The 23,889-nt window shown below is 35.6% G+C and overlaps 1 protein-coding gene across 2 annotated transcripts in view; it reads left to right on the plus strand.

The window, feature by feature from the left end:
* The window catches only part of LOC136037676 (transforming growth factor beta receptor type 3-like), a gene marked incomplete at its 5' end in the record, with an annotated part of 102,209 nt that overhangs the window by 14,938 nt on the left and 63,382 nt on the right, over positions 1–23,889 (plus strand). For both annotated transcript variants that reach the window (XM_065720417.1, XM_065720418.1), the window contains 1 exon segment: positions 10,648–10,828. In XM_065720417.1, coding sequence (XP_065576489.1) covers positions 10,648–10,828 — 181 coding nt within the window.

Consider the following 23,889-nt stretch of genomic DNA (forward strand, 5'->3'; position numbering starts at 1 on the left):
CTTAACTCCTGATTTAATACAAAACCAGTTGCTAACCTCATTTCCTACCTTAACGGCAGCAGTATTATTCTCGTACATAGCGCAAATCACTTTAATGTATTTTTCAGGTATACCATATAACGACAAGACCTTTGTTAACGCTGTTCTATCAACAGAATCGAAAGCTTGCTCATAATCGATAAAACTGAGGACCAAAGGTGTTTGACAACGAAGGGACTTCTCAATTATTAACCTAAGAGTGAAAACATGGTAGACACATCCTCTACCTTTTCTAAAACCGCATTGTTCTTCCCTTATACTGCACAGTTCTGTCACACTCTGTAAGGTTACCGCCACGTTTGGCACGCAACCCTTTCAGTTTCATCCATGTTTGGCATTTTCGACCCTTTCAGTTCGGATTCCGACCTCCTCGGCTGCTCCCACGCTTTGTCTCCCGTCGCAAATTCATTGATTGATGCTGACGCACCAGAGGAAAGTCTCGTGCTCTCTGGTCCTGATGTGTGTAAAGCGTGTGACTCTGATTCACGCAGCTGTGTTACTGCACGCCGCAAAACCTCAAGTCCTTCGAGATATTTACTCTCGTCTTAAAGCCCGCCTGATAATTCACTCTTCGTCTAAAGCTGACGGCTCTCAATTATCCTACACTCCATGTCAGTACCCACTCACTCCCGATATTTTTGTTAAACCGGAGAAAGGTACCCGTCAAGGTGCCATTTCTTCCCCTTAACTTCATTAATGGAATTCTTGACGCTTAGTCAGCCGCTCCATCGTCTTTCATCCTCACCGGTCTTAATTTGGGATCATCTTATATGCACTTTGCGGGCGATGTTCTGAATTTGAGTCGTAGTGTCCAATGAATTGTGGGGTTCTTATATCGCTACCATCTGAGTATGCGAAGCTTGGCTTCGATTTCGATGCCCAAAAGTCAGAAGTCATTTTCTTTAACTGGAAGCAAGAGCCACCAGTGGACTCCCTCTCGGGAACGGTAGGATCAAACCATGTGATCACACTACTTATCTTGGACTTCCCATTGGCTCATCAATAAGGCTTGGACGGCAACTCTTGATAGCTCTGAACGCTAGACCGGGCTTTCGTTTTCATCTTTTGTTCTGAATAAGATACGGTTCAACCATCGTCTTCATTCGAAACTATTCGCTTCCGCTGCCTTGCCGAATTATCTGCACATTGCACCTTTCTGGAAATTATTAACAAATTCAGGCAACTCAAAACTTCGTTCAGTTTTCTGTCGTTTCATGAAATATCTCTTACGTTTTCCCCTATTGACCCGCATTTCTTATCTAGTGAGAAAATTTAACATTTTTGACCCCATTATTGTCGTGGAAAAGCAAGCTTCTATTGTATGGTTTCCGTCTATCAAAACTGAACCATCTTCTGACATCGGAATCGACACGGTAATTTGTTGAAGTTGTGGTGTAGTTGGTTATAAGTGTTTGCTTTTTTTCTTTAATGTTTTATTCATTTGTTCTTCTTATATATATATATATATATATATATATATATATATATATATATATATATATATATATATATATATATATATATATATATATATATGTAATGAAAAAAGAAATCAGCAATGCAACAGCACAAACACATAAAAAAAAGGAGAAAAGGAAGACTGTTTTCTTACATTAGTAATTAATATAGATCAGTACTTGAATGAGGCCTTAACCCTACTCATCCATACAATTACATAGGTCAAATAGCATAGCCATACACAATCAGCCATAAAGAATAATCCATGGACAGGCAGTCATGTCGTAAGTAAGTATAAGTCGTCATTTGCCAAATATTAAAAACAGTAAAAATAAAGACAAATAATTAAGAGGCGAAAACACAAGGGCTCATCAGGAGAATACCCGCTTGCCTATAGGGTTTCGGCACTTCAAATTCCCTACTCAGGCAAGTGGCGTGCCTACCATAAATTCCCTATGGTATCTCCGTGCTAGGTATCACCCCCAAAATATATGCCTATGAAAAAACAAATGTAGAACAACTAAGCAACACCAAAACTAGCTTTTATTCACAGTAGCCTACTGAGATTATATTTTAAGCAGTGTGTGGGATATGCTTTGTCATATTTGGGAAATTAGCTCATCCTGTCGGATAGGGTTGTAATTTGTCTTTTTCATACTTGGTTCACACAACTTTTACAAATTAATACAAAAACACAAGTCTTCCATCATACCACGTAATTAATCCACTGCCTGCCATGCTTTGATGCTTAATGATGGACTTATGTTGAAATATTCTAACGGGCCAGAAGTATAGCCAGGGGACAGGAAATATTCTGAGCCCCCTTCCTAATACCACTCCTGATGTGAAAAGATAAAAGAAAATATAAACGTTTTGTTCACATAATTACTATACAAACTCGTTTCCCCACTTAAATTCATATAGGGGTGTTGTTTGGAGGGGAGTGTCAAGGGGGCAGTTGCCCCCCAATAATGCGGAGAAAAAATTATTATATATCTCATGCCCCTTGACTATCCATATATGTACCCTTCTTATCCCCTCCCCCCATTACAAATGCTGAAGATACGCCCCTGGATTCCCCCCCCCTCAGAATGAGTTAGAATCCTCTGAAAATTAACCACAGCTCATATAGGCAACCTCAAAAAGCTGAACGTACCAGGGATTTTATCTGCCCAAAAAGCGAGCTGTAAAGCAACATTTCATTGCTGCGCCTATCGATCCTATCTGACATTTTCACAACTTTGCACATCATGTTCTGATTGTCAAGCTGCTCTCAAAGGGAAGATTAGTAGGGCAACGCATGTTCAGTCAGACTTAGGTCTTCCTAATCTACGCTCTCCCCTACTGACTCTATCTTTGAGAAAAGCTCACCTCAGAAATATAAAAAAGTTAGACACGGCCTTAGGATCTCGCCAGGGTCGTACGGGGGGCGGAGGAGTTTGAGGTTCAGCCTCTCAGAAAAACTAAATTTTCTGGAATTTATGGGTACATCTTATTCGAATCATAAAATAAAAGCTGTGGCTTTTTTTTTATTCCCCCTCCGGACAAAACTTTGCATACGCATCTGACCTTGGCAACAACCATTTAGTGACCAAGATATTTTATATATTATTGTTCTACCTGAAATACTGCATGACGAAAAGCGTTAAATTTCCGTGCCATTTTTTTTAACTTAAAAAATTGCCCTAGTAAAACATGATTGCTATAAATTGTTCAAGATACGTCAAGAATTTCTCCTACTGTAAAAGGCTAGGAATTAAAACTCATTAAGCAAATTTCAATCCATGTTATAAATAATTATGTTGTTCTATTCAGTTACAAGATTCGTCACATTTAAAAATGACATTTGTTTTCAAGCAAATTCCCTGTAATTCTTGAGAAATTAACATAATTTGGTGAATGCACGCGATTTTCTACGCCTTAACACAATACTTTGCGGTCGACAGGCTATATTTCTAAAAGGCAATTTTTTCTTCCATTATTTGGTGCAGCGAAATGTCGTTGTGGTAAGCCGTTTATAATGAAGAAGGAAAATGTATTAAAGCATGAATAATTACATCAATGCCTTATGCAAAATAATTTGTAAGGTTTATTCTGTAAGATTAATAAGAAGATCTTTAGATTAAGGTTTTCTCAAGTTTTTTTTTCTTTTCTTTTTATACTTGTTCCTAAGGAAAGACGTACTTTGTTAACCTTATTCCAGACTACGTAACATAGATATGCAACTAAAGTTTGCTTGAATTGATCAGTCCAGTTATTAAACTAAATTTTCAAATAATAATTATCTCAAGCAAGTACCAAGGGGGCGATCACTTCTCGTCACCTGGTGTATGACTCAGAACGTCAGATATGCCACACAGTTCCACCGCGATTGGCATAGTTTATGCCACGCATGGCACGCGTCAGCTTGTGTACGTAATTTCTACAAGTGGGTGCCACCTCATCAATTATAATTTCTGATTACAATCACAATTATTTGATTCAATTTAGATTATGCTTCAATAGATTAGAAAAATCTCAAAACATGTCAACAAGGTTAATAGTCTACATATTTTAAGAATTACATTAAACAATTTTTTTTAGAAAAGTCGAGGGACCGCTCTCTCTCAGAAATCATGTTCACCAGATGGGGCGTGTCAAGAGTGGCAGAAGTGTACCAATCGTTCTGGGGAGTGTATCAAGCGTTTTTGAAAACTGTGCGGCATGCGTAGCGTTCTGAAATGTACACCAGATGGGGGTTAATCAGTGCCCTTCGCGAAAAGTTTTTAGACATTAGTCTTGTCCTCTTGGAAATATCTTTCCAAGAACGCTAGGCAGAATACTCTTTCAGTGCTAGGCAGTGAGGCAGACCTGTTTGATTACGATTCTGAAGAAAGTGCAAAGGGGGAATTGTGGGTTCAAATCAGGAAGAAAGGGTGCCATTAAAGTGAAAAAAAGAAGTATTCCACCAAAATATTTTCAAATGTCAACCGATAGGTTTTTAGAGTACAAATATAGGTTACGAATAGTTACGGCTTAAGTACGGACTATAAGGAAAGACGAAAAAAGTTGACCCCGAAATTTTAAGGTTCTAACGAGACTAAGACCTACAAACATACAAAATTTGAAGATCCAGGTAGCTACACGAAAGTCAAAAATATAACTAATGAGTTAAAATTTTAACTCATCTATCATAAACACAGAGAGGTTTGATCATACATTTTTCCTTTTTGGGAAGAGTGGGAGGGAGTCAAGAAACATGAAAAAAAAATCTTTCCATATTTCTGGATGGGCACTTAAACTAATCTCGTGGGAGAATTTACCCCTTCTAGATTGTGCAGGTGACGATATATACTACGGAATGTGCTTTCAAAATGAAAAGCATAAGTTAAATATACACTTAAGGGGGAGTGTAGGCCTATTGGTTTAACCCCCCTGTCCAAATCGCATAAGAGCATATATTTGTTCATAAGTTTTACGACAGTCTTACTTTCAAGCTAACCAGAATTACCATGTAGATTTTATTCAGAGTAGCGACGGACTATGGAAATATGACGCTTTTAATGGACTCGCCCCTTTAAATTTTTATCGCCACCCAGTGGTGAATATAAATCATAATTGTCAAACCAGTATTAATCACTGACTTTGACACCGTGAAGAGATATAGCGCCTGTTGTGCGTAGTGCCGGAAAAAAGAAGTAACAGGGGTTGGCGTTTGTCATGCTGTCAGTTTTATGTTGAAGTTATTTTGAAGCCCCTCATTTTCTCAATTTTATAACTTAGGTTCAAGGTTTTATTATTAATACCATATTTACACAACACATAAAATTCCCGACAGAGATAAAACTCGACTGAGTCGGGAACAAATAACACGCAAGGTGAATTAGTTCTTTTTTCAAATAGTTTTTGGCCTGGCTTAGTCGAGATTCATGAGCGATTCACGATTTGGCATCAAGTCAAATCGGAAGACGAGGTCATTAGCTATAAACAAAGATTTTATACCAATAGATGTGTTTAAATAAGAAGCCAGATGTAAAGCACACAAGGGGTCTAGAATCATATTCTAAGTGAATAAAGTTACAAGGGCAGATTAGGTTTGGGTTTCTTTGCTTATAAACAGAAAAACAATTTTTGCAAAATGCAAACCCTGCACTTAAAAAAAAAAACTGACATGCTTATTCCCTCCCTACTTAAAAACTAAAATATGTTCAATTGCCCTAATGCTCACCGGTAACTAATTCCACATTGAAGTTACAAGAAACGCTAATCCGAATCCGGGCAGTGCGCTGCTCCTCTGCGCAATCGCAAAATTATCACTAAATCTAGTCTCATAACCATGAATATCTCTATCACGGTAAAAAAAATGGTGAAGATAATTCACATACCCTCTCGTCTACAAATCTAAGGATGAATGACCCTGAGGCTAATTTGCCTGGTTTCAATATTGATACCTGTGCTTAGAGGATATACAAAGGGGAAGAGGCCTGCCTCCCCCTCAAATACTAAGTTTTTCCAATTTCCTGGGTGGTTCTTATCAAAATGAGCTTTTTTATTATTGGCCCATTCCCGAAAAATAATCCTGCTTACGTAATTGCCTGTGCTACCTTGGAAGTGTAAATACTATGAAAAGAAATTTAATTGACAACACTGTTCTCTAACTTCCGGCAAGTGAAAACAAATTAAGTGTCTAGATTAGAAGATATTCCCACTCTAGTTTCTGGCACGAAATTGAACCAACACAGTCAATAATTATGATCGATCAATGTTCCGTCAATTTCTTTACACATATTTCCTTGAAGATGGTTTAGGATGGATCAGGTGATCTGAAAAAAAAAATTAGTTTTGTTGCTAACGAAAATAATTTTGTTTTTCGTCATCTATTTTGCGCTATTAAGATTTGATGGCTAACTGCAATTATAAAGAAATGATGAAACATAGCTTATGTGCTATCTCATCTTCTGTTATAAGAGTAACTGGGATAGTCATGCACTGGGTTATTATTACCTCTACCTATGATAATCCATGTCCAGAAATACTCTCAAGATTTACCCCTAATCAGCCATTCCACCGTTAGCGATGTTTTTGAGTGGGGGTATTAACTTATTGAAAGTGGGCTCTCATAAGAGGTAATATAAGGTTATGTGTGGCTTTGTGAGGGTAGTAATCGTAAGGTGTCTGCACCTCTGCATCGTTTCGTATTCTGCACTTTGGAAGAGGCGTAGCAACTTTTATTGACCCGCTGAATCTGCCTTCCTGCCTCCTAGCACTGCGGCACTGTTAGCTCTGAGCTAGCAGATCAATAGCCTGACTCTGGATTCAGAGAATGGCCCCATGCTAGCATTAATTTCACGACTGGTACCCCCTACCCCTGTCACAACCCATAAAGTCCTATAGGCTACTCGTCCCCTTCTGATTTGTTAGGGGATTTGATTAGGGGATTTACCCCTAATCGGCCATTCCGCCGTTAGCGATGTTTTTGAGTGGGGGTATTAACTTATTGAAAGTGGACTCTCATAAGAGGTAATATAAGGTTATGTGTGGCTTTGTGAGGGTAGTAATCGTAAGGTGTCTGTACCTCTGCATCGTTTCGTATTCTGCACTTTGGAAGAGGCGTAGCAACTTTTATTGACCCGCTGAATCTGCCTTCCTGCCTCCTAGCACTGTGGCACTGTTTGCTCTGAGCTAACAGATCAATAGCCTGACTCTGGATTCAGAGAATGGCCCCATGCTAGCATTAATCTCACGACTGGTACCCCCTACCCCTGTCACAACCCATAAGGTCCTATAGGCTACTCGTCCCCTTCTGATGATAGCCACCGATACTCCATCAAAGATGGTTAAGACCTTACACATTTTTGTAAGTCTCATTTTAAATTCGTTATTTAAAAGCTATATTAGTGACATCTAATTGAAGTGAGAGCCCTGGTATACGGGTTACAAAAATTAGAAGCAAAAATTATTGACAAAATCATACACGAACCTTTACCAGACGTAATGTCAGACATAGTCTTAATGCTTTAGTCGAGTTCTTCAGGGAAGGCGATGGTGGCAAAATAACTTACATATGTGTAAGGTCATATATCGCTGTCACTGCCCCCATCCCCTTAGACAATTAAAAGACAGAACTGGAAAAATTATGGTTTCCTCTGTAGCTTTCAGCTGTTAAGGCGTTTCGATTTGAGGAAGGTTCCGGGAATGGAAACACAAATGCTAAGAGAAGACAGACCTAATGGCATGGCCTTTCAACAAAGTCCTAATGGCTTTAGTTTCATTTTTCATCTATGACCGGATGAAAGTTTATGGTATTGTAAGCTCAATATTAATGTCTAATTTCCCAGTGAACCAGTGGGCTCACATTAGTAAAGGTGTGCCAAGGTTTTTCTCCAGAGTCCCATATGGCACAGATCCCTCGAAATTCATAATGAGTGCTGGCAATTTATTGTTCTAACAAGGTACAATTGTCCTCTAACTATTTCTATTGATGTCCTGCATGAATATTTTTATTCCCTATATACTTTTTAGTTGATTTTCTATTTTAGCACGCATATTTTTCATACAATAGGGGTTAAAAAATAAATAAATAACAACATACCCGAACTGGAACGTGGGTATATTGGCTACTATGTAGGACGTGTGGGGCCCTTTTTTTCTAAAAATGATTACCTTAATAATTAGTGACTTGAATGATCCTCTCTCAGAATTGCTCCTTCTAAAGGTGTGTTTTGGAATTGTTCTGGGTACCCGACTAACTGACTGCACCTCAAACAGTAATCTATACGAAAAATGTGGCTATAATGAGAGAAAGGCTAAAATGGTTACGACAATTTTTGCGGGGAAGGATGATAGGTTGCCCAAGATTGTCCTTGTCGGGCAAGCCATCTAGGGCCAAACGAAAGATAGGCCGCTTCTGAATGGAAGTATGTCGTAAGGAAGGAAAGATTTAAGGGAAACTGCAACTTCTTGGGAGGGTGTAAAGAGTGAAGCTTTGAATAGATTGGGATGGAGGATGAGCAGGCGTAGCTGTATTGGCCTCAGTCGGCGTTACTATGAACTAGTAGTAGTAGTAGTAGTAGTAGTAAAGGTGTGTTTTAGACTTTTAGAAATCATGCTCGTATGCCAGCGGTTTATGTTTTGATTTGATCATACAAAAACGTGGGCATTCTTCATTAATTTCATTATGATTTTCTTTATTTTCAGTATAACTAAGCTTTCAAGTTGAGTCGTAAGAAATTACGTTTTGTTAGGTAAAATGATATTTATTAACAAAATTAAAATGAATTCCCTCAACAGAGAGCACATAACTTAGGGCAGGGGATAAACTCCGGAATGAAATCGGTAACAGGGTTATTCGAAAAAGCTAAAACATAAACACATACACTCATATATATTTATTTTAATACATATATATGTATTTGACAAAAAAAACATCGTTACATGTGCATATATCAATCTACGTTCGTTTTGCCGTCATTTCCGGGGTTATCCTAAATATTAGAGGGCTGCCTCTCTCATTAACTCTTTACATTGAAGTTTAGCCCTTTTGATCAGAATGCCTCGAGAAAGAAAGGGTCCTGGTGTGAACAATTGGGCCTGAAATTGCACTATTGAAGGCGAGGCCGTATCCATGGGAATGGGCTAAGGCTTATGAACCTCCCGATCCAAAATATTTGTCTGACTCGTAAAAAAGTAACAAAATGCATGTAAACTAATTTTGATGCGGTTTTCTTTTTCTTTAAATCTTGTATTTTTGTAGAAGGGGTATTGAAAATGTTCTATCTTGAATCTACAGAGATGTTGCCTGAGGATGTAGTTTTCAAGATTCCACCCAAATTTCTTGAAATTTCCTCCCCTTTCTTAAATTATGCAAATTCTCATGTACACATAGTTTTTGATGGTTAATTTTAAAGTTTGAAATTTTACGTGTTTCGAATCAGGATGAAAAAAAAAATGTTTTGATTTTTGTTCTCAAACTACCCCTTTTTTTGAGCTTTGGTTACTATTAGCAAAGGTTGATCTTTAGACTAGGTTCGTCAATTAAAGAAAAAAAAAATAAAGCCGCTCAACGAATCTGATCGATATATTGTATTGATTTTGGGCCTATTTTATATTCCTTTTATTTATGAAATGAACTACCATTCATTCACCCTGAGGACATGGAAAAACTTCAGCGTCATCTAATTGCTGGTTAAAACGCAACAAAAGACTTGTGCTTTTACCGCAATTTAATCTTCGTAATTTTGTCAAAGAAAAGGCCTCTCATTGCTTGAAAGTTATGTGATGCAAACACTTACAACCAATCAGAGGTCTCTGATAAACTTACGATAGCCAATTGCAATAAGCTCTGTTTAACGCGGGCTTTTACACAGCAATGTGAAAGCACCCGAATTGTTGAGTTGTAAACTCCTTGAATCTAGATGGCAGCCGGCGTCAATCTTATTTCTCGTCAATGGGACGTTGAGCGTGAGAAAAACGTTAATTTTGAAACTACGCTTATAAAACAAACGAGAACTCGTGGGAATGTTTGCTTGATGTTGAAAAATCGTGTACATTTTTCCCTAATGGTGATTATTATGATTCATGTTGAAAATTCCTGTCAGAATTGATTTTAAATACAACGATAATTATTTTGCGAATCTCAAACCCGAAAAGTTAATTTGGCTTATTGCCATATTTTTAGCTTTTTAGCAAAAGCTAGTGATCGATCACCAAAATTCTTTTTAGTTTTTAGGAAAAGAAGAAGGAAAATGTCTCCCAAAATACCTCCCAAGCTTTACTAGTACTAAGTAAAAGCTACTTTCATTTGTGTTTTTTTTTGCGTTGAAGAGGTTATAAAAAGTACGAAGGAGATGCAATAACAAAATACTTTCTAAATCAAAATGCTTCATTGTCCTTCAGTTCTCCTTCTCCTTCAATTCTTCTTCACCAGAAAACACGTACATAGGTGTGTGTGCACTTGTAAATGATGATTTGTCTCATTTTATGTTTTACTACACCTGATCCCTAACTTTTACCTCCCACACACACACTTACACAAAAAGATAATATAATTAATAATATATTTTCCTGCTCTCAGGAAATACAAATTGAAAGGTTGATCATACCATAAAGACGTTCGAGTTTTGATTCGGTCATCAAATTCTTACAAATGTTTTAAATTTGGCTATATTTTAGGTCACTGGACAGTCAGAAGTGGAAAACTCAGAAATTCGGGTTACAGTTCAAAAGCATTCAAATGTAAATCAAAATGCAGATTTTTCTGTTCTTCGATTTGCGAAGAAGCGTTATGGCCAAATCACAACCTATAACTCAGTGGAAGGAACTAACAAGCTGGTGTTCACAAGAGGGAATAATGGTAAGTGCTTTTTTTAAAGTATGTTATGCTAAAAAGTGAACAGACAGGGCAAATTATAGAGAAACAGTCGTAATGGTGCCCGTCCTGGCTGAGTGGTTGGCGCGCTGGCGTGGGAATTCTGTGTCCAAGGGGCACGGGTTCAATCCCAGTTGTGACCAGTTATTTAGTTTGGGACGGGGGTCAGTGGCGTGACTCTGTAAGCTCAGCCAGAGTCGACCCAGCTCTAAATGGGTACCTGGAGAAATCTGGGGAAGGTAAGCAGGGAGGGTGCGTGGAAGCACAGGAAGGTTGGCCCCCAACCCCCCATTGCACTTTCTGTCTGAAGGGCCATGAAACGGAGGTCAGCACCGCCAGTTTGGACCTTAAGGGTCTAATGCCGGCTTATTTACTACTTACTTAATTACTACTACTACTTAATGGTGCCCAGATTAATGAAAAACAGTAGAATATGCAATTATGATAATGAAACTAAGATCACTAATTAATTATTAATTAATGAGTAGGAACCCTACTGAGAGTGCTATAAATAACTTACAGCCTTAAGCCGCCTGAAGCCAACGCAGTTGTGAACACCCCCCTAACTCCCCCATGCAAGTCCTTTGAAGCTACTATCTGACTCCTCAATATTAAGATTTAAATTAAACACAAAAATTAAATAAACAAAATGTGCGCTGGAGTAGACAGTGAGCTACACTTTAACTGAAGGTTTAAGTTAAGGCAACAGTGCTATACCTAAACAAATATATTGCCAGCAGCTAACCGACGAACACGCACAAATAGAAAGAAGAAAAACAGATAAGCAAAAGAAGGTGCTTGGAGCAGGAGTGGGCAGGAGAGACGGAGGAGGAGTAGAAGTCTTTATTGCAATCGCAGGCCACCTAAAACTTTCTCACAGGCTACTTAGAGTGTACAACCTTTACTTCTTTGAGAGAGGTTCAGTGACGCTTTTCTGGAGATATGTTTTTCCTTTCGTCCATCTGAACGAAATACCGCTTAAACCACTCCCCTTAAGGTCTTCTTTCATGATGAATACAACGAGTTGTTTGTAATTCACGAAAGGGTTGTTATCATCTTTCATGCACTAAAATCACACCCGGATGTTTTTAAACCACTAGAAATATTCTCATAACAAAGCTCCTCTGGGGCTTAATGAAAAGCAGGTCATCCCTGAGTGGAGTGAGCAGAAGCAATAAGAAAGGACTTTAAGGAGATTAGAATTTCCTGGTAGAAGATGGAGTGGTTTTTAACAGATGGGAGCAGAAGAAGGATTTATTTAGTTGTATTGGCCTCACTTGGTTTGGTGCACCAATGAGTTGCTTGTGGTAGGAGTAGTTCTCAAATTTTTGGTCTTATCTTCTCATGTTAAAAGTGAGCTACAGAAGAATTACTGCTGCACAACACTAAGAAACAAACGCAAAGTAAGAAGGAAAAATTGGCTAAAAGATTTGAAAAAAAAAAACAAACAAGAGTCAAATTTTGTATTTTTTGACATAATAAAGATCACGGATGTGTGTTCATTTATTTTTTTTCACAGGAGTGAGCGTATCGACCCAGTGGTCCTAAAACATCGGGTTAGGGCTCGTTTGAACGGAAATTAAAAGTTCTAGTGCCCTTTTTAAGCGACCAAATGACTAGACGGCAACTCGACCCCCTCCTACGGCCCTTTTTTCAAAATTGCCCCATCAGAATTTTGAGATATCCATTTTGTTCAGCATAATTGAAAGGCCCATACATACCTTTGGAGATTTCACTACCCCCCATAGCTCCTGGGGAAAGGTCTTTAAGTTACAAAATTTACCCATTGTTTACGTGTAGTATTTGCTATTAGGAAGTCTGCATACATTTTCAGATGAATGGGTCGAATTTTCGACAGGTGGGATTTTCCACGGGGACAGTTTATCGTGGGTGGTAAGTTTTCAGGGGATCAATTTTTTGGGGACATTTTACACAGGTGAAATTTGCCGGAATTCCTATAGGAGATTCTTCTTTGTCTTGTTTTCTCTTTGTCCATTTGATTTTACGCGTGAAGATGATAAGGGTAAGTGTCCGGGGTAAATTTTCACCAGGATTGAATTGTCTAGAGCACTGGCTCTCAAATCGATTTGGACACCGTACTCCTTTTTGCCCACAAAACATTTTAGTTACTCCTTCTCAGTTACTAAGTAAACTATAGCTAAAATATAAATAAAAGTGTCAGTCCTAGAGTCAAGGGGTTGTTTCATTTTCTTTTGGCTGGCCGTGTACTCCCTGAAAATTTTTGCGTACCCCCAAGGGGGGACTCGTACCACAATTTGAGAACCACTGGTATAGAGAATAAATCGATCAGGAGGAGGGATTTTTCCGTTGAGGTGTATCCAGATTTCCTGGCATTATTTAAAAAACGATCAGAAATTAAATAAAGGAACAAGTTTTTTCAACTGAAAGTAAGGAGTAACATTAAAACTTAAAAGGAACAGAAATTATTACGCATATGAGGGGGGTGGTGGTGTTGTTGCTGGGAGGGGGGGGTGGGGGTGGTGCTCCTGAACACATCGCTTTTCACGCTAAAGTTTGAATTCTGTCCTAATTCTTTAACAATGACTCCGGAAACACTGTGTTCTTTTAATTAGAACAATAAGAAGTTTTTTTAAAGTACAAAAAATACATTAGTGTAAAGAGCAAGGTGTTGAGGAGGAGCAACCCTGCCTCATATACGTAATAATTTCTCTTTGTTTTAAGTTTTAATGTTGCTCCTTACTTTCAGTTGAAAAAGCTTCATTTAATCAAACTAGAACTAGGCCTTCCCTTCGCGCAATATAGTTTACCCAGGCCGATACAATTTCTGTAGACATTGAGACAAAAATAATTTCTGTAAACATTGAGACAAGAAATAGACAAGTCATTTATATCAGACTTTACTCATGGACTTTCGATTATTCCAAACCTTTTGGGGGCTTACAACTCCTTGTACACCACGAAATCGAGAAGACGTTTGATTTTACTCTATATTCAATTTATATAAGATCTGGTGAAAAAAGTCCTGTTTGGACCTGCGCCAATCCTGCGGGACTATTTTCAAGGGCATTCTAAATAAAGATTAAATATGAGGAGTGATTTCAACGATTTTATTTATATTATTATTTTTTTATTCTATTTTATTATTACATTATTATTTATATTATTATATGTATATTATTGTTATTTTTATTATTTATGTTATCATTATTTAATTTACGTCTATATATTGTTTATTTTTATTATTATTTTGTTATTATTTTTCGTCAGGAAAGCGCCAAGCTAAGAAGCAATATGTATGAAGGTCACCTTATGTATACAAATTACACATTTACGTCGCATTGACACAAAAAAAAAAATAATTAAAAATACGGTTTCTCCATCTGAATGCGTTTTCGTGGGAAAAATTAACTATAATTCAATACCAAATGTGTATGACTGTGTAAGCGGCTTATTCTTAGTCAAATGTTGTAAAGGGAAGATTGAGCAAGAGTTGATCATATTTTGTGGTATCTAACATCGAGGGGTCCCTACTTTACATCCCTTAGTGTACATCACGAAGCGCCACATGTGCTTCACACTCCGCCACGCATGGCATTGACCCTCCAACGTTTGAAAAAGTTCCAACCTGTTTGAACAACCGTCAACACGCTTAGAACGCTCCCCGTGCTGTACGTGATTTGTGAAATCCGTGACCCCTCGGTGTATGCTGACATATTTCAACCATCGGCTTTTCAAGTAGAACTTCCGGAAGAAATTCTGTAATTGAAAAACCAGAAACATTTGAATTTGTTTATAGATATCATTGTAATTTTGTTTTGGTTTTTTTCAATAGTGTGGTTTAACTTAATGGTTCATTAGTTTTTACCTAAAAAAGACTTAATTTCTTTAATTTTATTAACTGTGGATTGAACTGCGACAATATTTATTAACTGTCTGTAATAGGCGATTGGTTGAAGTTTTGGCGGACAAAAAACACACTGTTCAAAATACAAATCGTTTTCAGTAAAGTGCAAATGATGCTCTAGCCTTTAGAAGGTTTAGGAAGTGTTAGTCCTGCTTCTGTTCCTTCATTTTTAATTTCTGTTCGTTTTTAGTTTGATGTGATTATTCATTTTTAATTTGTGTCCGTTTTTAGTTTGACTTGATCCTTCATTTTTAATTTCTGCTCGTTTTTAGTTTGACTTAATCCTTCATTTTTAATATCTGCTCGTTTTTAGTTTGACTAGATCCTTCATTTTTAATTTCTGTTCGTTTTTAGTCTCACTTGATCCTTCATTTTTAATTCTAGTTCGTTTTAGGATTCATTTATATGTAGTAGTATATGCTATCTCTAGATTTAATTTATTATTCATTTCAGTTTTTCTCTCCGTTTTCAGCTACTTTTAATTCGTTGATAGTAATTACTGTTCGCTTTATGTTTGAACTTGTATATGAACTTATTTATGCTCGTCTTTTGCCATTCTTACTCTAAAAAACAGATGTTTTACTGTAATTTTACGCGTGGAGATGTTAAGGAGAATTGCCTGGGGGAAAATATTTACCGTGCTGCAGTTGTCTAGAGTAATTTCTGTAGGAGGTGGGATTTTTCACGGGAGGAATTCGCCATGGGGATGTTTTCCGCGTGAGGATTCTATAGTCGACCATAAAAGTTCTTTTAGCATAGGTACTTCAATGGTTTCATTTTTATCTGGATGTTCTTAATACTTTAAGTTTGGAATCCCTTGGGAACAAATTATATTACAAAGGAATATTGCTTAGAATTTCGGAAGTCATCCCTTCAATTTTCGCAAATTGGACACAATCATATAATATGTCATGGTTCTTTTTTATGGCCAATAAACGAGGACGGTCCAGTAAGGACCGACCGTAAACCGTTTCCTCAATTGAGCTGAGCATGATAAATTGCAAATCCACCATTTTATTACTGCAGAACATGCAACATTTTTTTAAACAGTTCTTTTAGCTCGGTCATCCGTTTGTTTTTAGACTGAGCGTGATTAAGAATTGAAAGGGCTTTGAAAATAGCATATTTCCTTGTGTATCTGCTGTAAAATGTTGAACCATAAAAATGGTGCTCAAATAGCGGGTACTTTTCTGTTATTAAATAAAAAACAAGGTTTTTTTTTTAACTGAAAGTAAAGATCGACATTAAAACTTAAAACGAACAGAAATTACTTCGTACATGAAAGGGGCTGCTCCCTCCTCAACGCCCCGCTCTTTGCGCTAAAGTTTGACTCTTTCTCTCAATTCTAATCTTTAAAACAGTAAAAAAGTTTAGCGTGAAGAGCGGGGCGTTGAGGAGGGAGCAGTCCCTTTCATATACGAAGTAATTTCTGTTCGTTTTAAGTTTTAATGTCGCTGCTTGCTTTCAGTTAAAAAACTTGTTTTTTTTTATATTTAATTTCTGAACGTTTTTGAATTAATGCATGTTTTGATTTTGGCTCTCCGCAGATGAATAATTAAAAGAAATTTCTATATTTTTTTTTTTGTTAAATGGCTTTCTCATAGTTTTGATCAAATGATTTTGATAAAAAAGGAGAGGGGGAGGAGGCCTAGTTGCCCTTCAATGTTTTGGTTACTTAAAAAGGCAACTAGAACTTTTAATTTTTTACGAACGTTTTTATTAGTAAAAGATATACGTAACTTATGAGTTAGCTTACGCAACGAACTTCTGTATTCATATGTTTTTATTACGTATATGAGGGGGTTCACCCACTCGTTAGTACCTCGATCTTTACACTAAAGCTTAAATTTTGTCCCAGTTCCTTGAGAATGACCCCTGAATGACAAATGCCGTAGAATAAATAGTTGACAAAAACACTTTAGCGTAAAAAGCGAGGTATTAGGAGGAGGTGAACCTCTCATGTGCGTAATAATTTCTGTTCGTTTTAAGTTTTAATGCTGCTCCTTACTTTCAGTTGAAAAACTTTTTCATATTTATTCTTTCATTCTTTTTTTTTCAAATAATGCTAGAAAATTTTGCTCTCCGTTCATGGAAATTTCATCCCCCCATAACAAATTCCTACATGAAAAGTTCCCCCAACATATTCCCCTCTTCTCAACTCCTCCCCCAACCAAAAAATCTCCCTGAAAACGTCAGTACATTCCCAATAACCATTACTATTTGTAAGCACTGGTCAAAGTTTGTAACTTGTAGCCCCTCCCGCGGGGACTGTGTGGGAGTAAGTCGTCTCCAAAGACATAGTTATAAAGTTTTTCGACTATGCTGAATAAAATGGCTATCTCAAAATTTTGATCTGGTGACTTTGGGAAAATAATTGGCGTGGGAGGGTGCCTAGGTGCCCTCCAATATTTTTGTCACTTAAATAGGGCACTAGAACTTTTCATTTCCGTTAGAATGAGCCCTCTCACAACATTCTAGGACCACTGGCTCGATACAATCACCCTGAAAAAAAACAAAAAAAAAACAAAAAAATAACAACTATCAAACAAACAAATAAACACGCATCCGTTATCTACCTTCTGGGAAAAAATACAAATTCCACAATTTTGTAGATGGAGCTTGAAACTTCTACAACAGGGTTCTCTGATACGCTGAATCTGATGGTGTGATTTTCGTTAAGATTCTATGACTTTTAGGGGGTGTTTCTCCCTATTTTCCAAAATAAGGCAAATTTTCGCAGGCTCGTAACTTTTGATGAGTAATCTGGTGTTTGGTGCCTCTTGCCATTTATACAGGATTATTAATCGTTTTTCTGTCAAAAACTGAGATCAGACACTTATTACTACACTAATTTTTACAAATTATGTCAATTATTTTTTTTATTATTAGACTGAAATAATGCAAAGAATGCCAACGCTAGAGATTTAAAGGAAATGGGAACTTCCTGGGAGGATGTAAAGAGAGAGGCCTTGAATAGATTAGGTTGGAGGATGAGCGTGCGTAACTGTGTTGGCCTCAGGTGGCTTGGTGCTGTAGTGAGTTATTATTATTATTATTATTATTATTATTATTATTATTATTATTATTATTATTATTATTATTATTATTAGTAGTAGTAGTAGTAGGAATAGTAGAAGTAGTAGTATAAACATTGCAGGACGGGCAAAAACTGTAGATTGAGTAAATACCAGCAAATGTGATTCGATATGTCATTTTTACGCTCTTTTTTTGTTGATGAACATGAAACTAAATCGTCAAAGTCAAAAAGTTGTTTGGGGCTCAAATCTCTGAGAGAGAGTGAGGTTGGGGAGAGGTTCTATGAACATTGCGAAAAAAGGGGCCATTCTCAAACAAATTGATTTACAAATGATCCTTTCACAATCCGACTAAAAAATATGTGCTGATTCTAAATCTGAAAAGTTTGCCGCTCTTTTACAAATTCGAGTTGTTTTTTTTAGGCTGAGTTTGAGGATGAATTTTTTAATGTAAAGAATGCCGTCCTGAAAAGACAATTCCGAATTTAGGAAGTGGTTTAGCAGTTTGGTTAACATACCTAATACATCAGAACATTACAGCAACTTGGATTGAGGAGGGAGAGGGTGAGGTAGTCTCTGAGGAAAATTTGAGGTACATAAAAGTCTGACTTTGTCGAAAATCGTCATCCTGGCTTTTTGCGTCTCCGATTCTTTGGCTGAAAATTCTACTTTCTAACTGATGCTGGTAAAGGTTTGCGGTAGACGTAGAGGTAAATTTGAGGTATATAGAGGTAAATTTAAGGTAAATTTGAGGTATATAGAGGTAAATTTGAGGTACATACAGGTAAATTTGAGGTAAATTTGAGGTACATAGAGGTAAATTTGAGGTACATAGAGGTAAATTTGAGGTACATAGAGGTAAATTTGAGGTACATAGAGGTAAATTTGAGGTACATAGGGGTAAATTTGAGGTACATAGAGGTAAATTTGAGGTACATAGAGGTAAATTTGAGGTACGTAAATTTGAATTGAAAAAAAATCTGATTTGTCAATTGAAACTATTAAAATTCCTGAAAAATTCCTGAAAATTTTAAAAGAATTGCTATAGTTATTATGTAAACTGCAAAAATATTTATGGTGTTTGAGTGATAGTTTTAATTTTTGATTCAAACTAGAAAAATACCTGAACATTTGAAAACTAGTTTGCTGGCAAAGGTTTGATAGTGATGCTGGTAAAGGCCTCCGGTAGATACAGAGGTAGATATGAGATACAAGAATGGACAAAAAATCTGATTTGTCAATTGAAACTAGAATAATTCCTGAAAATTTAATCAGAATCGCTGAAGTTATTATGTAAACTACAAAAATATTTAAATTGCCAACTGCGTTTTTCTCATAAGGCAAGTTTTTCCAGTTGTCTTTTCCAAGTAATATATGCCTTGTATAAAATTAAGAAAAAAAACAAGTTTTTTCGACTGAAAGTAAGGAGCACCATTAAAACTTAAAACGAAGAGAAATTATTACGTGTATGAGAGGGTTCGACCCCTCGTCAATACCTTGCTCTTTAAGCTTAAGTCTGAATTTTGTTCTAATTCCTTAAAAATGGCCCCTGAATCACAATGGTCGTATAATTAGAATAAATAGCTCTTTTGCAAGTACTGAAAAAAAATCCTTATTGTTTTGCTTGTTATTTGTTGTTTATGATGGAAAGGCAGTGCGTCACTACTTAAATGATATCTCCCAAATGTGTTTTCGAATGCCTCCCCCCTCCCCACATTAAAAGTGGTGTTTTGATACAATAACCAAAGACGGTAAGCCATGTCCTCTTTGTGGCCTTTTCAGGCAAAAGTCATCATTGCTTTTTACTTTGTCTGACTGCTCCAGTCTCTATTGATGCTTTCTAAATTGAATTTTTCATGAAAGTCAACTCCAATAAACTAAAGAGCTTTTTTACTCTAACAGCTTCGCTCGGAAAAAGTCATAATGAAGACCGGCTTAAGGTCTTTTTGATTTCTCATATTATTCCGTTATTATTTTAAGATGGCCGAGGACTATTTTTATAGGAATTTGCTGTAACTTTAGACGGTGAATCCCAATTATAGAATTAAAAAGAAAAGAAAAAAGTGGAACAGGACATATTTCACGTCCAAAAGACAGTCTTGTTTTATTTGGAGAGAGAATATAATAACTAATGATAAAAGTAAATTAAGATTTGGAGGTAGTCTAACCTTTAGACTTCATAATGGTATAAAAGGACATAAATCGACTTTTAATCGACTTTTATTTAATTAAATAAAAAAAAGACAAGTTTTCAAATGAGATTCAAAAGATTACTTTACTGAAAACACAATAGAGTTAAAAAAATATAGGCATTTAGTGATTGTTTTGTTTATTGAATAAAGAAACACCTGCAGTCTCAAGTCATTGCGAAAAATACAGCTCGTTAAAACGAACTGTGGTAAAAAATCTCGGGATTCTTAGGATTTGGAAATTTTGGTAAAGATCCCAGGATAGAGGATCCTGGGATCTACCCTGCTTGTAATAAGAAATAGCGATTTTGACTCGAATTTTGAGTTTCATCCTGTTAGAATAATATACTTTTCTCTTTGCTGACGGCGACCTGACTTCAAATTGTTTTCTTATTAATCTTTATGGAAAGATTTTTTTAATTTTATATTTATAATCTATGCCTGTATTAATTTTCTTCCCATGAAGCTGTGCAAATTAGAAATAATCTAATTTTGAACAAATTTTCTTTGGTTTGTGGTAATCTAAAAATATAAAAAATCAAAGGCCACCAAACTTAGTTACACTGGGTGAAACTACAGGAAACAAGTATTCAAAATGTAATTACTATTGTCTTTATTAAAAAAGACTATGGGTTTGAGATATTTTGTATAAGCATTTGGATTTTAAAAAGATTCAAAAGATCTATCTCAAAACATTCTCTTTTACATATATTAAAAATAAACGGGGAATCTTATCTATCTATCTATATATATATATATATATATATATATATATATATATATATATATATATATATATATATATATATATATATATATATATATATATATATATATATATATATATATATATATATAAACGGTGGAGGAAAAACAAATATGTATAAAAAGGTAGAAATCATCATGTAATATTAGACAAAAAGCTAGTCTCACACTCCAAGGGGGGTATTCAAAAACTGAGTTGGTGTGGGAGAAGGAGTCATTTTGCCTAAATTTATGAAATTCTCCCATGCAATTAATTTGCAAATCGCAAATTTGTGCAATTATGCAATATAGCAGGAATGCTCATTTAAAAGTGGAATTTTATAGTTTTGATTCGTTTTACTAGAAACGAAAAGGACGATACCAATTAGTGAAGTACCAAGCTTGCTTCACTATTTTGGATGGTTTTTGTCGCACGAGAAGAAAGAGCGTGGTTCAACCATCTTTTTGGGGATGGTTCCACCATTCAACCATCCACAGGGACCCTCCTGTCCCTGTGGTCACGTCTCAAATTCTCAACTAGGTCCAATAAATATATGTCCTAACCAAATAAAATAAATATATAAATATATGTCCTAACTAAATACTCTAGTAGAGAATGCTTACGAATTTTTGAGACTGTTTAAAGAAAATTATTTTTTCAGGTGTTATTAAAGGTAATTTTAGGGTCTTAAAAATTACATTTTTCACTTTAGAGATTATGATAAATCCCGAACCTTTGCGAAAAAATTGCTTTTGCTGCAAATAGTAATAAATAAGCAACTTATGGTGATTAATATTTAAATATTAATAGTTATACAAGTTATGCAATGCTAATATAGATAGTAATATATTAAAATTTATATGATACTAATTAACTATCAAATAATATTTAAATAATAGCTTGTAGTTCCCCTTTCGATTCAATTTTCTTATGACCTTCATTGAATATTCTGTTCATGAAATTTTTAATTAATTTTTTTTATACTCAAAACTGATGCACACAGCCAACAACAGCCATGACAAGCCTGCAGTAAGGGGCTGTGTCGAGGGGGGGGGCATGTGTCTTAATCAGCTTTCCCTGGACCCTTAGAGTTCAATAGAAAATCCCTAAAAGCTTTGTGACAAAGAAGAAGTTATGATTAACTTTGATAAAACCGGCGGAAAGTGAGTGACTCCTCGATCATTGGATCTATTTTCATCAACAGTAATTCATCAATTTAAATCACTGTAATTTGCCATCTGCAGTACATCTATAATGCACTATTTGCAATCGCTATAATACAAATGTAGCCATCACCACCTCCTCAAATCACTCCATTGCTCGACAAGGGGTAGTAGCAACTCTCCATTTTCTCTATTTTCTCTTGTCTTCTATTTGCGTTAAGTAAGCTTTCAGGATCCAAAGAAAACATGTAGAAGGGTAAATGCATTAGTCTGTTCCATTCCGTAATCTACTATTTGCTCAGTAAATACAAGCTAATAAGGGTAATGCACATACTATGGTAAATATTTAGTCTTCCATAGAGCATAAAATGATAGGCACAAACGAATTCGAAAAAAAAGGAAAAAAAAAATTAGCGTGAATTAAATTATGATTAATTTTCATTTATCCCATTTCACCAAATTACTAATTCTATTACCGATGTGAATCCCTTCGACCGATATGAACGCAATGCCGGGATAAGGGTTTTTATCCATTTAATTTAATGAAAATTTATAAACCGGAGAAATTAATTCGATGCATATAGATTTATCAATCTCATATATCTCGCTAAGGCAGTTAAAATAAATGCATTTTATAGTAAAAAAGGTAAAAGGTATAAAGTAAAGGTAAAAGGTAAAAGGTATAAAGGTAAAAGTAAAAAAGGTAAAAAAGGTATAGTAAAAAAGGTAAAGAATGCTGCCTTGGATTTTACAATTCTTATCGGTTGTGCTTATCTCCGTTTCATGGCCCTTCAGCCACGAAGTGCAGAAGGGGCTGAGGACCAGCTATCCTTTGCTTTTGCACCCCCTTCCTGTTTACCATCCCAGATTATTTTTCGTAAATAGTGATTTGACCATTTTGAATCGTGGTTGGTCATGGGAGAGACAAATTTGGCTGTTTTTTCGTTGTTGGGAACGAATAGTCGGATATGTTACCTTTCATTCAATATGCTAACCATATTTATGTGTATTATATATATATATATATATATATATATATATATATATATATATATATATATATATATATATATATATATATATATATATATATATATATATATATATATATATATATATATATATATATATATATATATATATATAGTAGTAGAACAATTTTATTATAAATAAACATTTCTTAATCAATAGCACAACATAAGCGAAGCTTGCGAGGCTGTGCTAAATTCAAAGAAAATAAAGAGACAATATGGAGAATAAGAAAATATGGAGAATGAGACCATATACCGAAATCAACAGAAAAAAACAAAAAAAAAACATAAACAATACACTCCCTTGCGTGACCCCAAGACAACAACAAAAAAACAAAAAAAATACATAAATATTACAAATGAATAAGATATGTAAAATTTATTTTAGTTAATCTGTTTCAAAAGCATACCTACCGAGCAACTCCACACGTAAGTCAGACTTAAACTGGTCAAGGCTACCTATTTCCTTGATATCTATACTCAGTTTATTCCAAAGTTTTGAAGCTCTGTAAATAAGTGAAAAACAAGACCTACTTGAAACTAATCGAGGAACCTCAGTATTACCTCGTATCCGAGTAATGTGGTGGTGAACATCAGACCTCTCACAAAATATTCCTGTAAAACAATCAGGAAGGCTACCTCTGTAATACCTATATATAAAAATCAACGTATATATATATATATATATATATATATATATATATATATATATATATATATATATATATATATATATATATATATATATATATATATGCGACATTTCTATGTGTAAATACATAGAAGTCACGCCAATCTTTGGTATATGACCGAAAGCTTTGCTCCTCATTTAAAAGAGTCTTGGTAGCTTACAAAAGTGGAAACCGGCACTAGTATCGACAAAAACCGACCAATGCCATCTGGTGTTTGGCGCCTCTTGCCATTTATACAGGATTACACTGAGATCAGACACATATTACTACACTAATTTGTACCAATTATTTTTTTATTATTAGAT

Source organism: Artemia franciscana, chromosome 17, assembly GCF_032884065.1.
Source record: "Artemia franciscana chromosome 17, ASM3288406v1, whole genome shotgun sequence".
In the NCBI taxonomy this organism is placed as follows: Eukaryota; Metazoa; Arthropoda; class Branchiopoda; order Anostraca; family Artemiidae; genus Artemia; species Artemia franciscana.